Source organism: Pteropus vampyrus, unplaced genomic scaffold, assembly GCF_000151845.1.
Source record: "Pteropus vampyrus isolate Shadow unplaced genomic scaffold, Pvam_2.0 Scaffold174, whole genome shotgun sequence".
Taxonomy (NCBI): domain Eukaryota; kingdom Metazoa; phylum Chordata; class Mammalia; order Chiroptera; family Pteropodidae; genus Pteropus; species Pteropus vampyrus.
In genome coordinates, this window is record NW_011888955.1 from 1,112,369 (window position 1) to 1,126,392 (window position 14,024).

At 53.3% G+C, this 14,024-nt stretch overlaps 1 protein-coding gene across 4 annotated transcripts in view; it reads right to left on the minus strand.

Annotated features, from left to right (window-relative positions):
- PDE5A (phosphodiesterase 5A) overlaps window positions 1-14,024 on the minus strand; it is a 111,596-nt gene that overhangs the window by 12,956 nt on the left and 84,616 nt on the right. For 2 of the 4 annotated variants that reach the window (XM_011370772.2, XM_011370773.2), the window contains exons 13-18: window positions 12,972-13,097; window positions 11,601-11,695; window positions 7,165-7,252; window positions 3,648-3,748; window positions 2,077-2,154; window positions 499-562 (exon numbers count right to left, since the gene is read on the minus strand). In XM_011370772.2, the coding sequence (XP_011369074.1) occupies window positions 499-562; window positions 2,077-2,154; window positions 3,648-3,748; window positions 7,165-7,252; window positions 11,601-11,695; window positions 12,972-13,097 (552 nt within the window). The remainder of the gene's footprint in view (window positions 1-498; window positions 563-2,076; window positions 2,155-3,647; window positions 3,749-7,164; window positions 7,253-11,600; window positions 11,696-12,971; window positions 13,098-14,024) is intronic. The other 2 variants (XM_023536972.1, XM_023536971.1) reach the window with 2 other exon arrangements.

The window sequence follows — 14,024 nt, forward strand, 5'->3', positions numbered from 1 at the left end:
ATGTTAAATGTCCCATGTGAGTCTCAGCCTTCTGAGGTGTCCCACTGGTCTGTCACCCACTCTAAACTGTTTTAACCATAGAAGCTTTACAGTATTGCTTTCCGTGTCTAGGCCCCCACCTCACTGCTCAGGTGGTGGCGCTGACTGCTTCAGGGTCTGGTTCAGAAGAAAGGATAAAAAAAAATAAAATACAAACTCTTTCCTCTTCCATCATTAAAGGATGTGCTGAAAACATCTCTAAGTGAATGAAAACTTACCCACAGCCAGGGGTTTGCTATGTTAACACAGACGTTCTCTTTTTTAATGTATCTTACAAAATCTATTAAGTGCCAACGAATCTTCTGAAGAAAACTTGCTTATATCCTATTATGTTCTTTAAATACTACTTAAAAATTAAATAAAAAGTTCCACAAATACTTCAGAAGCTAAATTCTTTAAGGGCAAAGAACATTCTTACTTTGACTCCTTAGTTACTATTACTGTCACCGAGCGACATACCCGCTGCTGAATGGGCCAAGGCTTCGTGATCGCAGAGAGGTCGCACGCGGTCATCAGCATCGCCCTGTCAGGGGAGAGGAGAGCCCGGTAGTCCTCTTTACTCTTATGCAAATATGCAACCTCAGTAAGTAGCTACGAGTAAAAAAGCTAAATCTAAACCCTCTGAACTATGGGATGGCAGTTGACAAAGACTACAGAGACAGGAACAATTTCCATAGACGCGTGACCGATACCGTGACACCAGAGGGTGACTGGTGACCCAGTGAATGACTGGGATTGAGCGGCACCGGGCACGCTGTGACTTGCTCACGCGTGTGGTGACTTCCACAAGCACCGCCTGAGACATTAGTGTCCGCCGGAGAAAGAGGGTGACGAGGGGCAGCGCGCACGGCCCCTCTCGTGCCAGCAGGGAGACCGCGCTGGACTCGAGTCTGCGACGGCCGCGTGGAAACCGTGCTCCCTCCCGTGTCTGACCAAAACACCTGCCACTTAATCCTTTTAATCTGGTTGAAGAAATAGGCAAAAAGGCCACTGCCATGGCACGGACACACTCGCGGTAAAGGGCTGTGCCACTTGACCCTCCAGGGACACCCAACCTCAATGTGCATTCCCCCCGGCAACACGAGGCCACAGAGACGGAGGTTCTCGGCCACTGTCCCTGCTGTCACACCGCCTCGCTTGCGAGAGGTGAGGGCAGTGGAGACGTTCTGACCGCTGCTGAGGACGTCACTAGCACCTGCTGACCCAGACACGCCCCCGGCGAAGACTGTGTGCCCAAAGCAAAGCGAGCCACGCCGGGCCGGGCCACCGCGGACTGCCCTGCGGCCACAGGGCACACGCTGGGGACAGCTGGGTGGCTTCTCTGTCACAGAGAAAAGCTGTTCGCTAATCACAGCCGTGCGTCTGTGCTTTTCTAAGACACTTCAGAAAAACACGTCGAGACTGTTAAGTGGCGCGTGACTCTATAGAACAGACAGCTGGGCTGCTGTGTGTTGTTTCCTGACCATCTGCATCTTTGCGTGCCAAGCAACAACCACCTATTTAAAGAAACGCTGACTTCGAAATTGTAACAGCGCCGTCCACAGTATCGCTGCGTCTTTATACTGACTGGTCTTCCTCACTGACAGACACAGCCCCCGCCTCAGCAGAGGGAGCCACGCGACAGGGAAGAGATGGCAGGGTCGCGGGTGCGGAAGAACAACACAGAGAGGTGCCCGGCCCGCGGCCACTGTGGGACAGGAGCGAACACTTCACAGCCACCTCCTCGCTCCCAGTCTTCGGAGGGCAATTTTCAGCTCTTCTGTTCTGAAGAATTGGGACGATGAACAAGGGGCCCCTGGACCATGGGCTGATGCTCTACCACATTTTAAAGTTCCTTCTAGAACAAAGGGATGATTGATGCACTCAAACCTGCAAATGCATTGCTTTTCGTTATTCACATTCAGCCCCTGGTCCAACACTGGAGAATTCTGACAGCCTCTAAGATCACATTGTAAGACGTGACTGCAGTGAAATCTGACAGCGATAAGATTAGTCGGGAAGCGGAACGTCAGCTTTGAGGACAGCAAACTGACTTACAAAAACAGCTCCTTCTGGTGAGGGTCTTCTAAACGGAATTGGTTTTTTCTTATAAGTTCGAAAAATTCTCCTCGCCTCCTTGAAGATAAAGAAGAATATTTGGTAGTTAGGAGGAATCCCAGGGTCTTGTCTCTTCAGTCTACAAAGAATCATGGAGACAATTTTTGGGGAAAAACATCTCACATGGTTTTCGCCCATCTTAGAACCCAACATAAAAATCATTTAAAAATCTCCGACACCTCACCCTCCCCTCCTCTACCATTTTTTTTTTTGGGTGAAACATCAAACTTCACCTAGTACAGACCACATAATGGGAATTTCAATTCTTGAACACGATTTTAAGAAAATGAACATGAAGTTAAAAATGTGACGTCAAGAATGAGTTGAGAAATGTTAAATGTACGGCATGATAAAATCTATACGGTTTCAGTTTAATTACTCATTTAACTTGCATATGACACTGTCTGGTTTAAAAACATTCATCACAATTACTCTGTCAGCATAAAGGTGTCGAAGGACACCTGGGAGAACCAGGCTAACAGTCCCCGTGAGCAGCTCCACACGCTCGGACCTGCCAGCGTCCTGGGAAGCCATGAGGCATGGGTTCTTGTCGCAGACACCAGACAGACAGGAAAACTGTTTATACAACAAAACCGACTGTATGTGACCGAGCACCAGAGGAGAGACCCACGTGGCCTGGAAAGGTGGTTACAGGCATTTTTCCAAGTTCTTGGTGTTTGGATAATCTTTATTCAGCAATCTTTTTGAATCGACCGAAGTTTACTCAATTTTCTGTTAGCCTAGTGGACTGCAAAGTGCTCCATAACCGAAAGGCGCAGCTACCTTCGGGAGCAGCGGTGCGTGTCTGCCTCGTGCTGTGTCCGCTCTACTCATTTTTACTTATTGAAGAGTGGTCAAAGGCACGGACATGAGCCCCTGCAGAAGGGAGGCCATGTTCCCGGGTGACGGCCACGCACGGTGCGGAAACCTGTGGGAGCCACGTGGGAGCCACGGCTGGCCCACCTGAGGCACACTCACGTCATGAGATCCGCTCCAGGGCACTCTGACGCCTGAGCTGGTAGCTGCGGAGTTGTGCATTAATAGACTCTCCTTCTGCCACAATCAAAGAAAAAGCAGCAAGATGTCCTGGCCTGCCTTTCGGCTCCTGGTCCTGCCCACCTGGGCTCTGTGGCAGCATAAGGGACCGTGAAATGGCCAGAGCTGGGGGAGGGGAGGGGAAGGAAGGAGGAGAAGCAGAGGCCCTATAGTCCTCGGGCTGGACAGCCCACGTGCAATGACCCGAGATGGTTACTGCCTCGAACACAGAAAGCTTCGGAGACAGCAGTGGACAAATGTCAGAAACAACTCAGCATTCTGTAACTCTGAGCACTGAGTGAGTGAGCCACAGGCTTTTCCGGCTTCCTACAGCAAACTGCTCCATAGTCTGATGAACAGCTTGGCCAGAACACTTGCCTTACAATCTAAACATTTCCTAATGTGGGTTTTAAAAGAGTGAAACAATGCGAACACTTCCAACACCTACTTATCTCACGGTATTTCTTGAAACTTACTTAATGTACACGGCAAGGTCTGTAGCCAGAATCGCTTGCTTGATTATTTTCAGCGTGGTCTTGTATTCTTCAATGGAGAGGCCACTGAGAATCTGATTGCCCTTTATTAAAAAAACAAACAACAACAACAACAACAAAACACTGTTAGCACTTTACGTGGAGAAGCTGCTGACGAGCACAATCACGTGCTTAGGACTCTGAGCTCAGGCACGTGGAGGACACCTGCCTGCTTACAGTAAATGCTGTGAAATGTTTCTCTTCTCTGCTCCCACCCCCACCACCTTGTCATGTAAGAAAAAACAGCTTCACGTGGTGCGTCCGCCCTACATAGACACGTTCTGCCAGCCACGACCCACCTCAGGCCTCAGTCCAGGCCTGAAATCTGACCGCAGGTCTGTTTCCTTTGGGCAGGTGAATGGCTATAATCTAACTGCAAGGGAAACCTTGAAAGAATCAAAGCCACGTTACGGACATGAAGAATGGACTGCCGAAACTTAAAACAGTCAGTGATTAAAAAACCATTTCTCTACGGCTTTTGTGATAAATCCAGTAACATTGTGGTGCAACTTTATGTAGCTTTAACCCCAGTTTGTCCTCTGGGAGTGTGCCAGCTCAGACGGGCAGAGGGCACGAGCCGACGCTGTGCTTCCCGGTGTAAAGCGTGGGTGGGAGCACCTGCAAGGAGCATTTACGAGGTGGCCAGTCTGTGTGCAAATAACTGAAACTGCTTACTACATAACTGTGTTTTATTTCTTGCCTGTAATTTTAAGCATATTTCTAATCTCGACCTAAGTAAAAGATACCGTGGATGCTCAGAATATATTCGAACAGCAGTAAATTGAGTCAGGTGTGCTTCCCAAACCGCAGGACTAGGAAACCCAGAAGCTCGGGAATGGGGTCTGCAGGGGGAGGGTTTGTTTTGAAGCCTGTGGGGGAGGACGGGCGGGGGCGGGGGAGGGATGCGGGCCAGGGCCAGAACATTCGCTTAGAAGGTCACTAGAGGCTGAAATGAGGCACACATCTAACTGAAGAATGTGCGATTACGATCACGTTATTTTTAAATACTAAATCATTTTAGATTCCGGACCAAATAGAATTATTCAGAAAATACCATCTGATACTTTCATTTATTAAAAGATAAAACCATTTCAAGTGGAAAAGGAGATACCTTCCGGTGGTTTATTTTCCCTTCCAAAAGCAGAGGCTGTGAGTCTGTGTGTGCTGGTACTACCACAGAACACGTCAATGGGCTTATGACTTGAGGCCGGCCATACGCACAACCAGATTCCTTACACGTTAAGTGCTATGTTACATAGTAAGTTATCTAGTAACAGACGTATCTGTGATAACAGGACTGTTAAATAATACTTCTTTAAAAAGGTTAGCATATCTTCTTTTTAAAAAACTGAACAGGATATTGAAATGAAAGTTCTAGCCGAAGCACACAGATAGCCAATCCCAAGGAAAGTCAGCTGTTTCTGCTGTAGCATGACGTATATGTTCCTGAAGTCTCAGTTCTGAAAAACTACACACTAAAAATGACATGGTTTATGGGGAAATCGGTGCTGGGGAAAACCACCCCAAGCCCGTGCCGCTTTATAACCAGCGCGAGAACCAGTCAGCTGGGGGAACGCTGACAGCTCAGCTGCCCCTGGAGGTGGTTTCTGTGGGCACTAAAGATGCACAGAAGCACCTGAGCAGCAGCGCTGGTTTGCGGGGCCCGGGACAGTGCAGATGGAGCCAGACCACGGCACGCAGGAAGGGCGTGCACACCAGGGCTGAGTGGCCGTGTCCAGGAGCGTCAGAATGGATGGAAAGGCTGCACGGCAGGAGCTGAGCGCAGGGCCTGTCCCTTCTTGCTGAAGGTCACAATTCCACTGCCATCGCTCTGGCACCTGACCCAGAAGCACATGTGTGACAACTGATGTTACTCCACTCAGCAGCTGCACAGGGACGAGTCCGCTTTACACAGTCGCCCTGGACCGGCCACGTGCAGAAGTGACGAGGAAGCTGCCCAGACCAGGCGTGTGACTCTGAACCCCTCCCCCCTGGCGAGGGCTTGCGGGGGCGGCAGGAGAGGGGCTGGGTGTCCTGCGTGTCCCCCAGAGCATAGCGGGGTGGGCTAGGGCGACAGGATCTGTGTCTAGCTGCTGTCTGGACACTCGGAAGGCAGATGCGGGCTGCCTGCCCCTGGTGGCAGCAGAGACGTGCTGCTTGGGCACAGCCTGCGCTCGCCAAGTATTGGAGGCACAAGGTCCGTTCAGTTCTGTCCTGCTCAGGAGAACCGCAGGGAGGGCGTGAGGACTCGCGCAGGACAGCGGGCTTGCCCGGTGCCGAGGAAGGAGCCGCACGGTGTCGGGGGGGCGGAGACGGTCCCTCGCGTCAGGGACGGCTGCTGGAAAAGCCCCAGCGAGGGCTCGCGGCCGGGGTCGCGACATCGCCCAGCAGAGAACGTGGCTTCAGCACCCACCAGGCACCACGGGGACCCCGAGAGGCACCAGCACGTAGAGAATGCCCTCGCCTGTCTCGCCTACTCTCGCTTCTGTTCAAGTCTGCAGGGGACGAAGCTGCGTGGGGGACTCGGGGGTCCGGAGGAGTTAGAAGAAACGCAAGGTAGGGGCGGAAGAAGCCACCAGGCAGTGAGGGGACACCCCCAAACTCAATCAAGGTCACGGTCTGATTACTGCACAGAACTGGACATTTCGGTTTCTAAATGGAGATCGTATGCTGTTGTGCCGAGAGCGGAAGTAACCGGAGAAAGTGACCGGAAGAGCCAGGCCACCCGAGTTTTCTCTAGGCCTCGGGGGACAGATGACTCCACGTGGTGACCGTGGAGAATGTGGATGAAATCGCTCTGCGATTGTCCACCGAGTGCTGTGCTCCTGTAGCTTGACAGTTGAGCTGTCGCGTTTCCTCATTATAGGGGTGACATACGCAGGCAGCAGATAATGCGAACAACGAACAAACCCAAGTAAAGTAAAAGCATCAACGGTCTAGACGAAGACGACGTCACCTGAATGGTACTTCCCCGGGCGTGAATGTGTCTAGCACAGTGCACCCTGCCCTTTCGCACTGCTAAAGCCTCCCCTGACCGAGCTGCTGAATGGCTCTCCGCCTCGACAGCTTGTTGGTGGCAGGAGCTTCCCCGGGGGGCAGGGGCGGGGAGGCACTGCTGGGAAAGTGAGCCTGAGCGCTGGACCGACCACTGTGGGCGACGGCCCCTCCCCGTGACGCAGAGCGAAGCGAGCATGGAACAGCAGTCTCAGGTCCGAGTTGGAGTAACTCGGAATAAGCGGGTGGAGGCGAGTAACCAAATGTCCCGCATCCGGCGGCACAGGGCCCGCGGGCTGTCCGGGGGGCGAGGCTGTGAGGGCCTCGGTGTTCGGGCTTCGCCTTCCTCACCGGAAAAGGAATGGAGCGCACTCCACAATTATGATGCGGGGCGCGAGTCCAAGACTGAAACGTGCGGCTGGATTTGCAAAGGCCCCCTGAGCCCGGGGCGCGGCGGGGTGCTTACCGGGCTGTTGAGGACCATCAGGCACTGGTCGAAGTGGTGGTGCTCCAGGGTGGAGTGGCAGTAGAGCTGAGCCAGCGGGTGCTCGCTTCTGACGGCACAGGGCGCGCGGGCGAGGGGGGAGGAAAGGAGAGAGTCACCGTCTGCACAACATGCCGGTTACCGAGTTCTTTTGGTTTAACTGAAAAAGAGTCTATTTCACAAAGTTCATCAGACCAACCATTTTCTCTCCTTTTGCTGAGAAAGGGGCAAGGTAATCTCTGGGGAGTAAGGAGAAAGAGTCAAATTGGCCAATGTAACTGCTGCCGGTTCAGCGTGTGAACAATCTTACCGATTTTAATGTGGATTCAAGTCACAGGAGGAATGAGGACAAAGGACTAATTTCTCTAAATGCAAAAAAAAAAAAATCTCTGCAATGGTTGCGCCAATAACATCTTTCAATTGCAAAACTGTAATTAGTTTAAAATCAGCAGCGCCTCCCCACGCCAGCCCTCCCTGCGGAATGAGGCTGCAGCAGGTGCCCCCTTCGCCTTCATCTGGGAACACAGCCGCCCGGACGGACGGGGCTGAGGTCTGAGCCGTGACAGGCGAGGCGATGGCACAGTCCACACGTCCCCCTTGGAGGGACGGAGGAGGTGGCCGAGTCAGAGAGAGCCCCCTACGTGGCGGGGGGGTGTCCCAGTAGCTCTCTCTGTAAACTTGGGGAGAATAGTGGAGACTGGCTGAGTGAAGCGGGGGCCGGGGGACTGTACTCAGCCCAGTGCACAGAACGGTCACGAGCCACTTCCCAAAGCACAAGCGCAGACCTCCGCCCAGATGTCTCACGACCCCCTCGCCTGTGAAGAAGCAGCAATTTCCACGACTTCCTCTCTAACAGAGAAAGTTCCCGAAAGTCTCCGTCCCTAAATTTACAGGACAGGCATTTATGAATGAAGCACCAGTGTTAGATAATGCGGCTGATTTGTTCTTTATTCCACTACGTGAATCATCATTTCACTCTGCATTTAATTTGCAGGAGAGAGAAGTTACCCAAGACTGAAGAAACTTAACAGGAAAAAGGGAGCAGAGTGAAAAAAGCTTGAGGGAAAACAGAAGCGGTCAGACGGAGGTGCGCAGAGGGAACGGCGCCAGTCCCAGGGTTCACCCCCGCCCTGTTCTGTCACCTTCCCCAGCGGTGACCCCGCCTGCCGTCTCCGTGGGCTGTCCCATGGCTCAGGTGCTGGACACTGGGAAAGCAATGGATGGACTAAAACGAGCAGATCTGTGAAAACAGACGCACTCGCTGGTTCAAGATCGGAGATGCGCGGGGCCCCTTAGGGGCGACTGAGTTGGGCGACGGCTGCGAAACTGTTCCAGCACCCCAGCCGAGCGGTGGAACCCCAGGGGCAGAAGCAGCGTGAGCCGAGAGCATCTGAGGGGATCGGAGGGCGGCGGTCACGAGCCCTGATGTCGGGGCTGAGGGGAGGCAGGGGGTGGGGACGAGTGAAGGAGCGTGCGACGCTGAGGTTCTGCGTTATTCTCTGACGAGGCTGAGGGGCACGGACGGTGCGGGTGCAGGAGGGGCCGGTGCTAGCGGAGCGCTGGATCTGCGGATGTGGTGCTTGAGGTGCACCCGGCTGGGTGAGGCTGGACTCGGGTCTGGGTGGAGCACGTCGCCTTGCAGATGGCCACCCACGCCAGGGGAGGTGGGGCCATGCAGGGAGCCGGCCCGGGGTGACAGGGCCTGCAGTGACAGGGCCCGCGGCGAGCAGAGCCCTCCTGCTCAGACCGGAGACGCTGAGGCCAACGTCAGCTGACAACCGCAGCCTGACACCCCCCAGGGAATGCTTCCAGAGCCTCTGCTGTGCACTCATTAACTCAAGGTCACAGAACTAGTCCACTCTACGCCGCCAGGTGCTGGCTGCGACCCTGGCGGCCGGAGGTAACAGTCGCCGTTCACCGAGGGCAGGGCGCTCAGTGTGAGGGTAATTTCTGCACACGCTGCAGCACACGCCCGTCCGCGTCGCGGCCCTCGGCCCCAGCTCTGGCCCTGGCCCCAGGGGTTCTCCCCGCCTCCCGCAGGTGCCAGCTGGAGGGCCCACGGCTGCGGGTGCCGCTCACGCCTGCCCCTCCACCGCGCCCGGGGTCTCTGCACTCACGGAGTGTGGGGAGGCGAGGCCCACGCAGGCTGCCGGCAACCAAGGGGTCAGGGAGTTGACGGACAGCTGTCCCCCGGCCCTGCCTCTTTGTCCCTCCACAAACGCGCTGGGTCTGATTTCATGAGACTTCTCCAAAGCACCAGGGCGCTGGCTCGTAGTCCCAGTCTGGGGGGCCGCATTCTTGCTCTGGGGATCCAGGCTCAAATAAGCCACATGCGCGTCAGCTCTCGTCCCAAGCTGAGCCCGCGGGTGACCCGGGCTGAGACGGCTCTAAAATTAGCATCTTAGCATTTGCTTTTCGGACGTCGGAAAGTTCATGGAGACGGGCTCATTCAGGGTCAGGACAGAAGGCAGAGCTGCAGGCACCATCCCGCGTGCCATCGGCTCACAGCCACAGCGCCCCGCACATGGCACCCACTGGACCGGAAGAGCGACCAGGTGGGCCCAGCACAAACTATTCAGGGCCCTGGACGCACATGTCGTTACGCCGTGCAGAACGGGAGTCGCATGTCAGAGAACCCTGTGTGAACTTGGCCTTGCATCTAAAAATGGGTTTATGGATCAGTATGACGAGGCAAAGTCCCCAAACTTCGCACTTACGGAGAGTCGTGGAAACGGGCGACGCCGCGTGCTGCTGCCTCGCCGGTGCTCAGGACTCCCGGCCCGGCTCTGCCGCACGCGCTGCTCTGGGCTCCCGGGACCCTCTGATGCTCCCCGGCGGTCATCGCGGCCGCCCTCCGGGCGTCAGGGCTTCCCACCGTCCTAGTCTCCGCGGTCACACCGATGGCGCAGGTGCTCGAGCTGACGGCTCGGCTGGGCCTCTGACCCCAGTCCTTGACCTTGACTGTAGTAGCTTTCTCTTCTCACGTTAGACGTGGGGTCCCCTCTTTGTTCCACAGCCACTAGCTGCCACCAGGCAGGGTGTCTGCCACCCGACACATCGGGCGACAGAGCGACACCCTGAGCTCCTGCCTGACGCTGACAGCACCCCCTGCGGGAGCAGCTGAGACCTGCCGAGCAGTTAACATGCCACAGTGTTTATGCTCCTTTAATCTATCTCCATTGCACAGAGAAAGAGGGACAGGGAGGGGGTCAGCTGACTTCCCAAGGTCACAGGGTGAGGGGAGGAGGCAGCATGGGCACTGCCACCCAGGCGTCTGACCCGGCCACCATGACCGGAGCCCGTCTCAGCTCCAGACACACAGACAGGGCCACACTGAGCGCTGACCTCGGGACTACGGACCTCGCACGTGTCCCCGTCCACACCTGCAATTCTTTTTACGTGAAGTTTTCTGTTTATTTAGATAAAGCGAATGTGACTAGAGAGCTTTCTGAAATTCCCTCAGGATACCGCGCATCTGGAATTCCCTGAAGAGATCGGCCCAGTAGCTGCATCACTCGCATACTTGGAAATGATGCTTAGTACTAAGAGATTTTGTCATGAAAATGTACAAGGCTTTTTGAAAAGCTGCTGCAAGAAAATAAAACTATCTCAGTGGCTCCAAAATTTGATGAAAAGTGATATCACCTCTATCGTCTCATTTGCCACTGCAAATGTCACTTAAGTAAGACCTGTAAAGGAGCCCAAAATACTTATCTGAAGATTTAGTATCATACTCTCAAAAATCAACCAAAAAGGAGGCTAGTGATGACACAGGGCTGTCACAAGCTTCTGCTCTGAGATTTACTTAACGCTCAAGAATGGACCAGGCATCATACTGGGTACTGATGCGTGTTAGCTCTCAAAACCCGCATCGGCCCTTGGAGGTACATGTGCTGCCAGCTCCAGTCTGCGAATCAGGAAACTGGGAGGCAGAGGGACGAGCTCCCTTGCCCAGGTCACACGGGAACTGCGTGAGACGCAGGGTTTGCATCCGAGTCTGGCCTCACAGCAAACGCCCCAGCATGCTGCTGCACACACCGCCTGCAGGAGGCCCAGGGCCTGGCCGCGCACCTGGAAGTGTCACGTTCTGGCTTCCAGAGGGAACATCTGCCTTTTCTGAGCCAGTCTTACTAGTTTCCCAACAACGCTCTTAAGCTGAGTGTACGAAAACTAAAGCAAAATTTTTAGTAATTATCTCACGAAATTAAGATTCTCAACGCAAAATTATTTTTAAACTTCAGGCCAGAATACAGTATTGGACTCTCGTTGTTTTTCCCACCTCCCTTTAAAACCAGAATCTGGTATGGGACCTCGGCCAAGTGAAATTTTGTACCACCAAATTTTGCTATGACCTTTATGAAAGAGAACCCCGCAGCCTAAAGAAACGTTCTCCTATTCGGCTGGGGGAGGCGTCTCACCGTTGGATGTAGGAGTTGTTCACGCCGCGGTGATCCAGGTCGTGGCTGAGGGCAGCGACCAGCAGTGCGAGCACCTCCAGGTCCGTCAGCTTGCTCTGCTCGGCCGGATGCGGCGGAGGGGAGAGAGAGAGAGAGGGAGAGAACGGTCTGGTGAAGGGCGCTGGGCCACCTGATTGCGGCTCGTGTTTTTTCTCGGTGCTTTACACCTGTGCATCGATTACGGCCACGCAGGGCTCAGGCTGGCAGGCCACGCAGCGTGGGAGCAGTCGTGGGATTCGGAATGCCACTTATCAACAGAGAAAAGCTGAAATGTCTCAAACAACTGTCATCTGTCCACATAATGACTTCTCAGTGATCTACAAAATGTGGAATGATCAGAATAACCTTTAAATAACGGTTTTCTCTCCGACTTTGATTCCCTGCCGATTCTGCTGCCTTCACTCTCTGATACCAGTTGCTAGACCCTGAAGGCACACGAACGATGTGAGTATGAAGCAGGACAGTAGGAAACAGAGGATTAGGAAGGAAAATTTGGCTTTAAAAAGTTGCATAAGATATTCTAAAGCCAATGACAGGTCATCTTTGAGTATCATCCACTTGTGTCATCTACACTACTGTTCTTCACGGGTAAGGACACAATGACTGTTCCCTGCTCTGGCTGTCCAAATGTGCACTACGGAAGCAGAGACAGAGAATAACATGTTAGGATTAAGGTTTTTTTAAAAAAATAAAATAAATAGGAGGGAAGCTCTGAATTAAAAAGTGGCATGGTGGATGCCTGGGATCACTCACCTAGAACAACTAGAGGATTCCCGCCGACCAGACTCTAATAGAGATGGGCACAGATTTGGCCTGGAAGGGAACCAGCTGTGGGAACACGTCCGCTTTGATCTTCCTCGCAAGCGGTCTGCGGTCAGTGCATTTGAACCAGACCTCCCCACCGGACAGCACTCATCAAACTGCCTGAACCTGCGGTAGGCATCAGGGCCCTGCCTATGGAGGCGCCAAGCTCAGGCCCAGGTGTGTGAGGGATTCCGCTGTGGCAGGTTGACCACAAGCATGAGAAGTCTGATGCTCGCCCTGTAGAGCTGACCCCTAAAGAGAATATCTACTTGTCTAAGCACCGTTCACATTTAACATGAAGCTATTTAAGGGCTATTCTAATATTCCACGTACAGTATGTGTGAAAGAAAGTGAGCAACTAAATACTCGCCATACTAGCCCTGTTTCATTAAAACACAATTAATTTGTTACTGGCAAGAAATATTATTCTTAGTCATTAGTACACATTAAAAAAACTTGAAAGAATGTGTTATACATTTTATTACTAGAGAAACAAAATGTTTAAAACATAAATGGCTATAAAAGTACCTGAATTTTGCCTGCTTTTAGGGCAGCAAACATGCACTGAGCTGTATTAAAGGCATGTCTCCAGTTATGATAGGCAACATTCTTCCGGTAATTCTTCTTAACACTCAAAATCCACCTGCAAAGGACCTTTAGGAAATAGAGAGTCAGTGCCAACAGTAACCGCTGACGTTCGGCACTGCACAAAGCTGTCACGTCTAATCCCCGGGGGAAGCACGGCGCGTGACGGGGAGACCGACACTCGGAGGGAACCTGCCTGCAGTCACGTGGGTCCTGAGGCAGGGCCCGAACTCACGCCGGCAGCCTGGCTCCAGAGCCACCGCCGTGCCGCCACGCTCCCCACAGCGCCGCGAAACGAGGCCGGCTCGCAGGAGGGGTCCCGGGCACGGCCGGGCGCGCATGCGCACGCGCCACCAGTAGGAGCGTCCGCACGGCGTCGCGCACGCATCAGTTCGCTTTCAGAGAGCCACGCACGCGGCCGCTCGCGCTCCTGCCCCGTTTTGTGCGTCCGCGAGGGATTTAGTGCAGGGTTCTGGGAGTGGACTGGGGACGAGGTATAAAGCACGTGTCCGACCCTGGAGCTCGGGGTCCTGACACGATCATTAGATCTTTGTCCCTTTTAAACGATGCTTAAATATTCAGACACAGTTACTGCTTGGTTACCAAGAAATAATTAAAAAAAAAAAAAAAGTAAAATCAAGCCCTGGGGTCCACATAAAAAAATATATTTTAAAAGATGAGGGGGAAAAAAAAGAGTAGACTGCTAAAAAAAAAAAATCTCACAGTCTGTGTTTATTTGGACTTCTAAGTGGTGTATTCAGTGAAAGCCCCAGGGACTCAAGGGCCCTCATGGCTGCTCTGAGTCCGTGTTCGCCTCAGTCTGCCTCTTCCCAATTCTGGATGATGTGCTATACTTCGGGGGATGTGTAAAAATAACTGTACTTCTCCCTACATATATCACTAAAGATGCACAAAGAGCATTGCTCTGGGCAATGGGAAAAGTACCGAGGGCAGAAAGCGGCTTTAACGACAGCCCGCACAGTGTGGCGGGGCCGG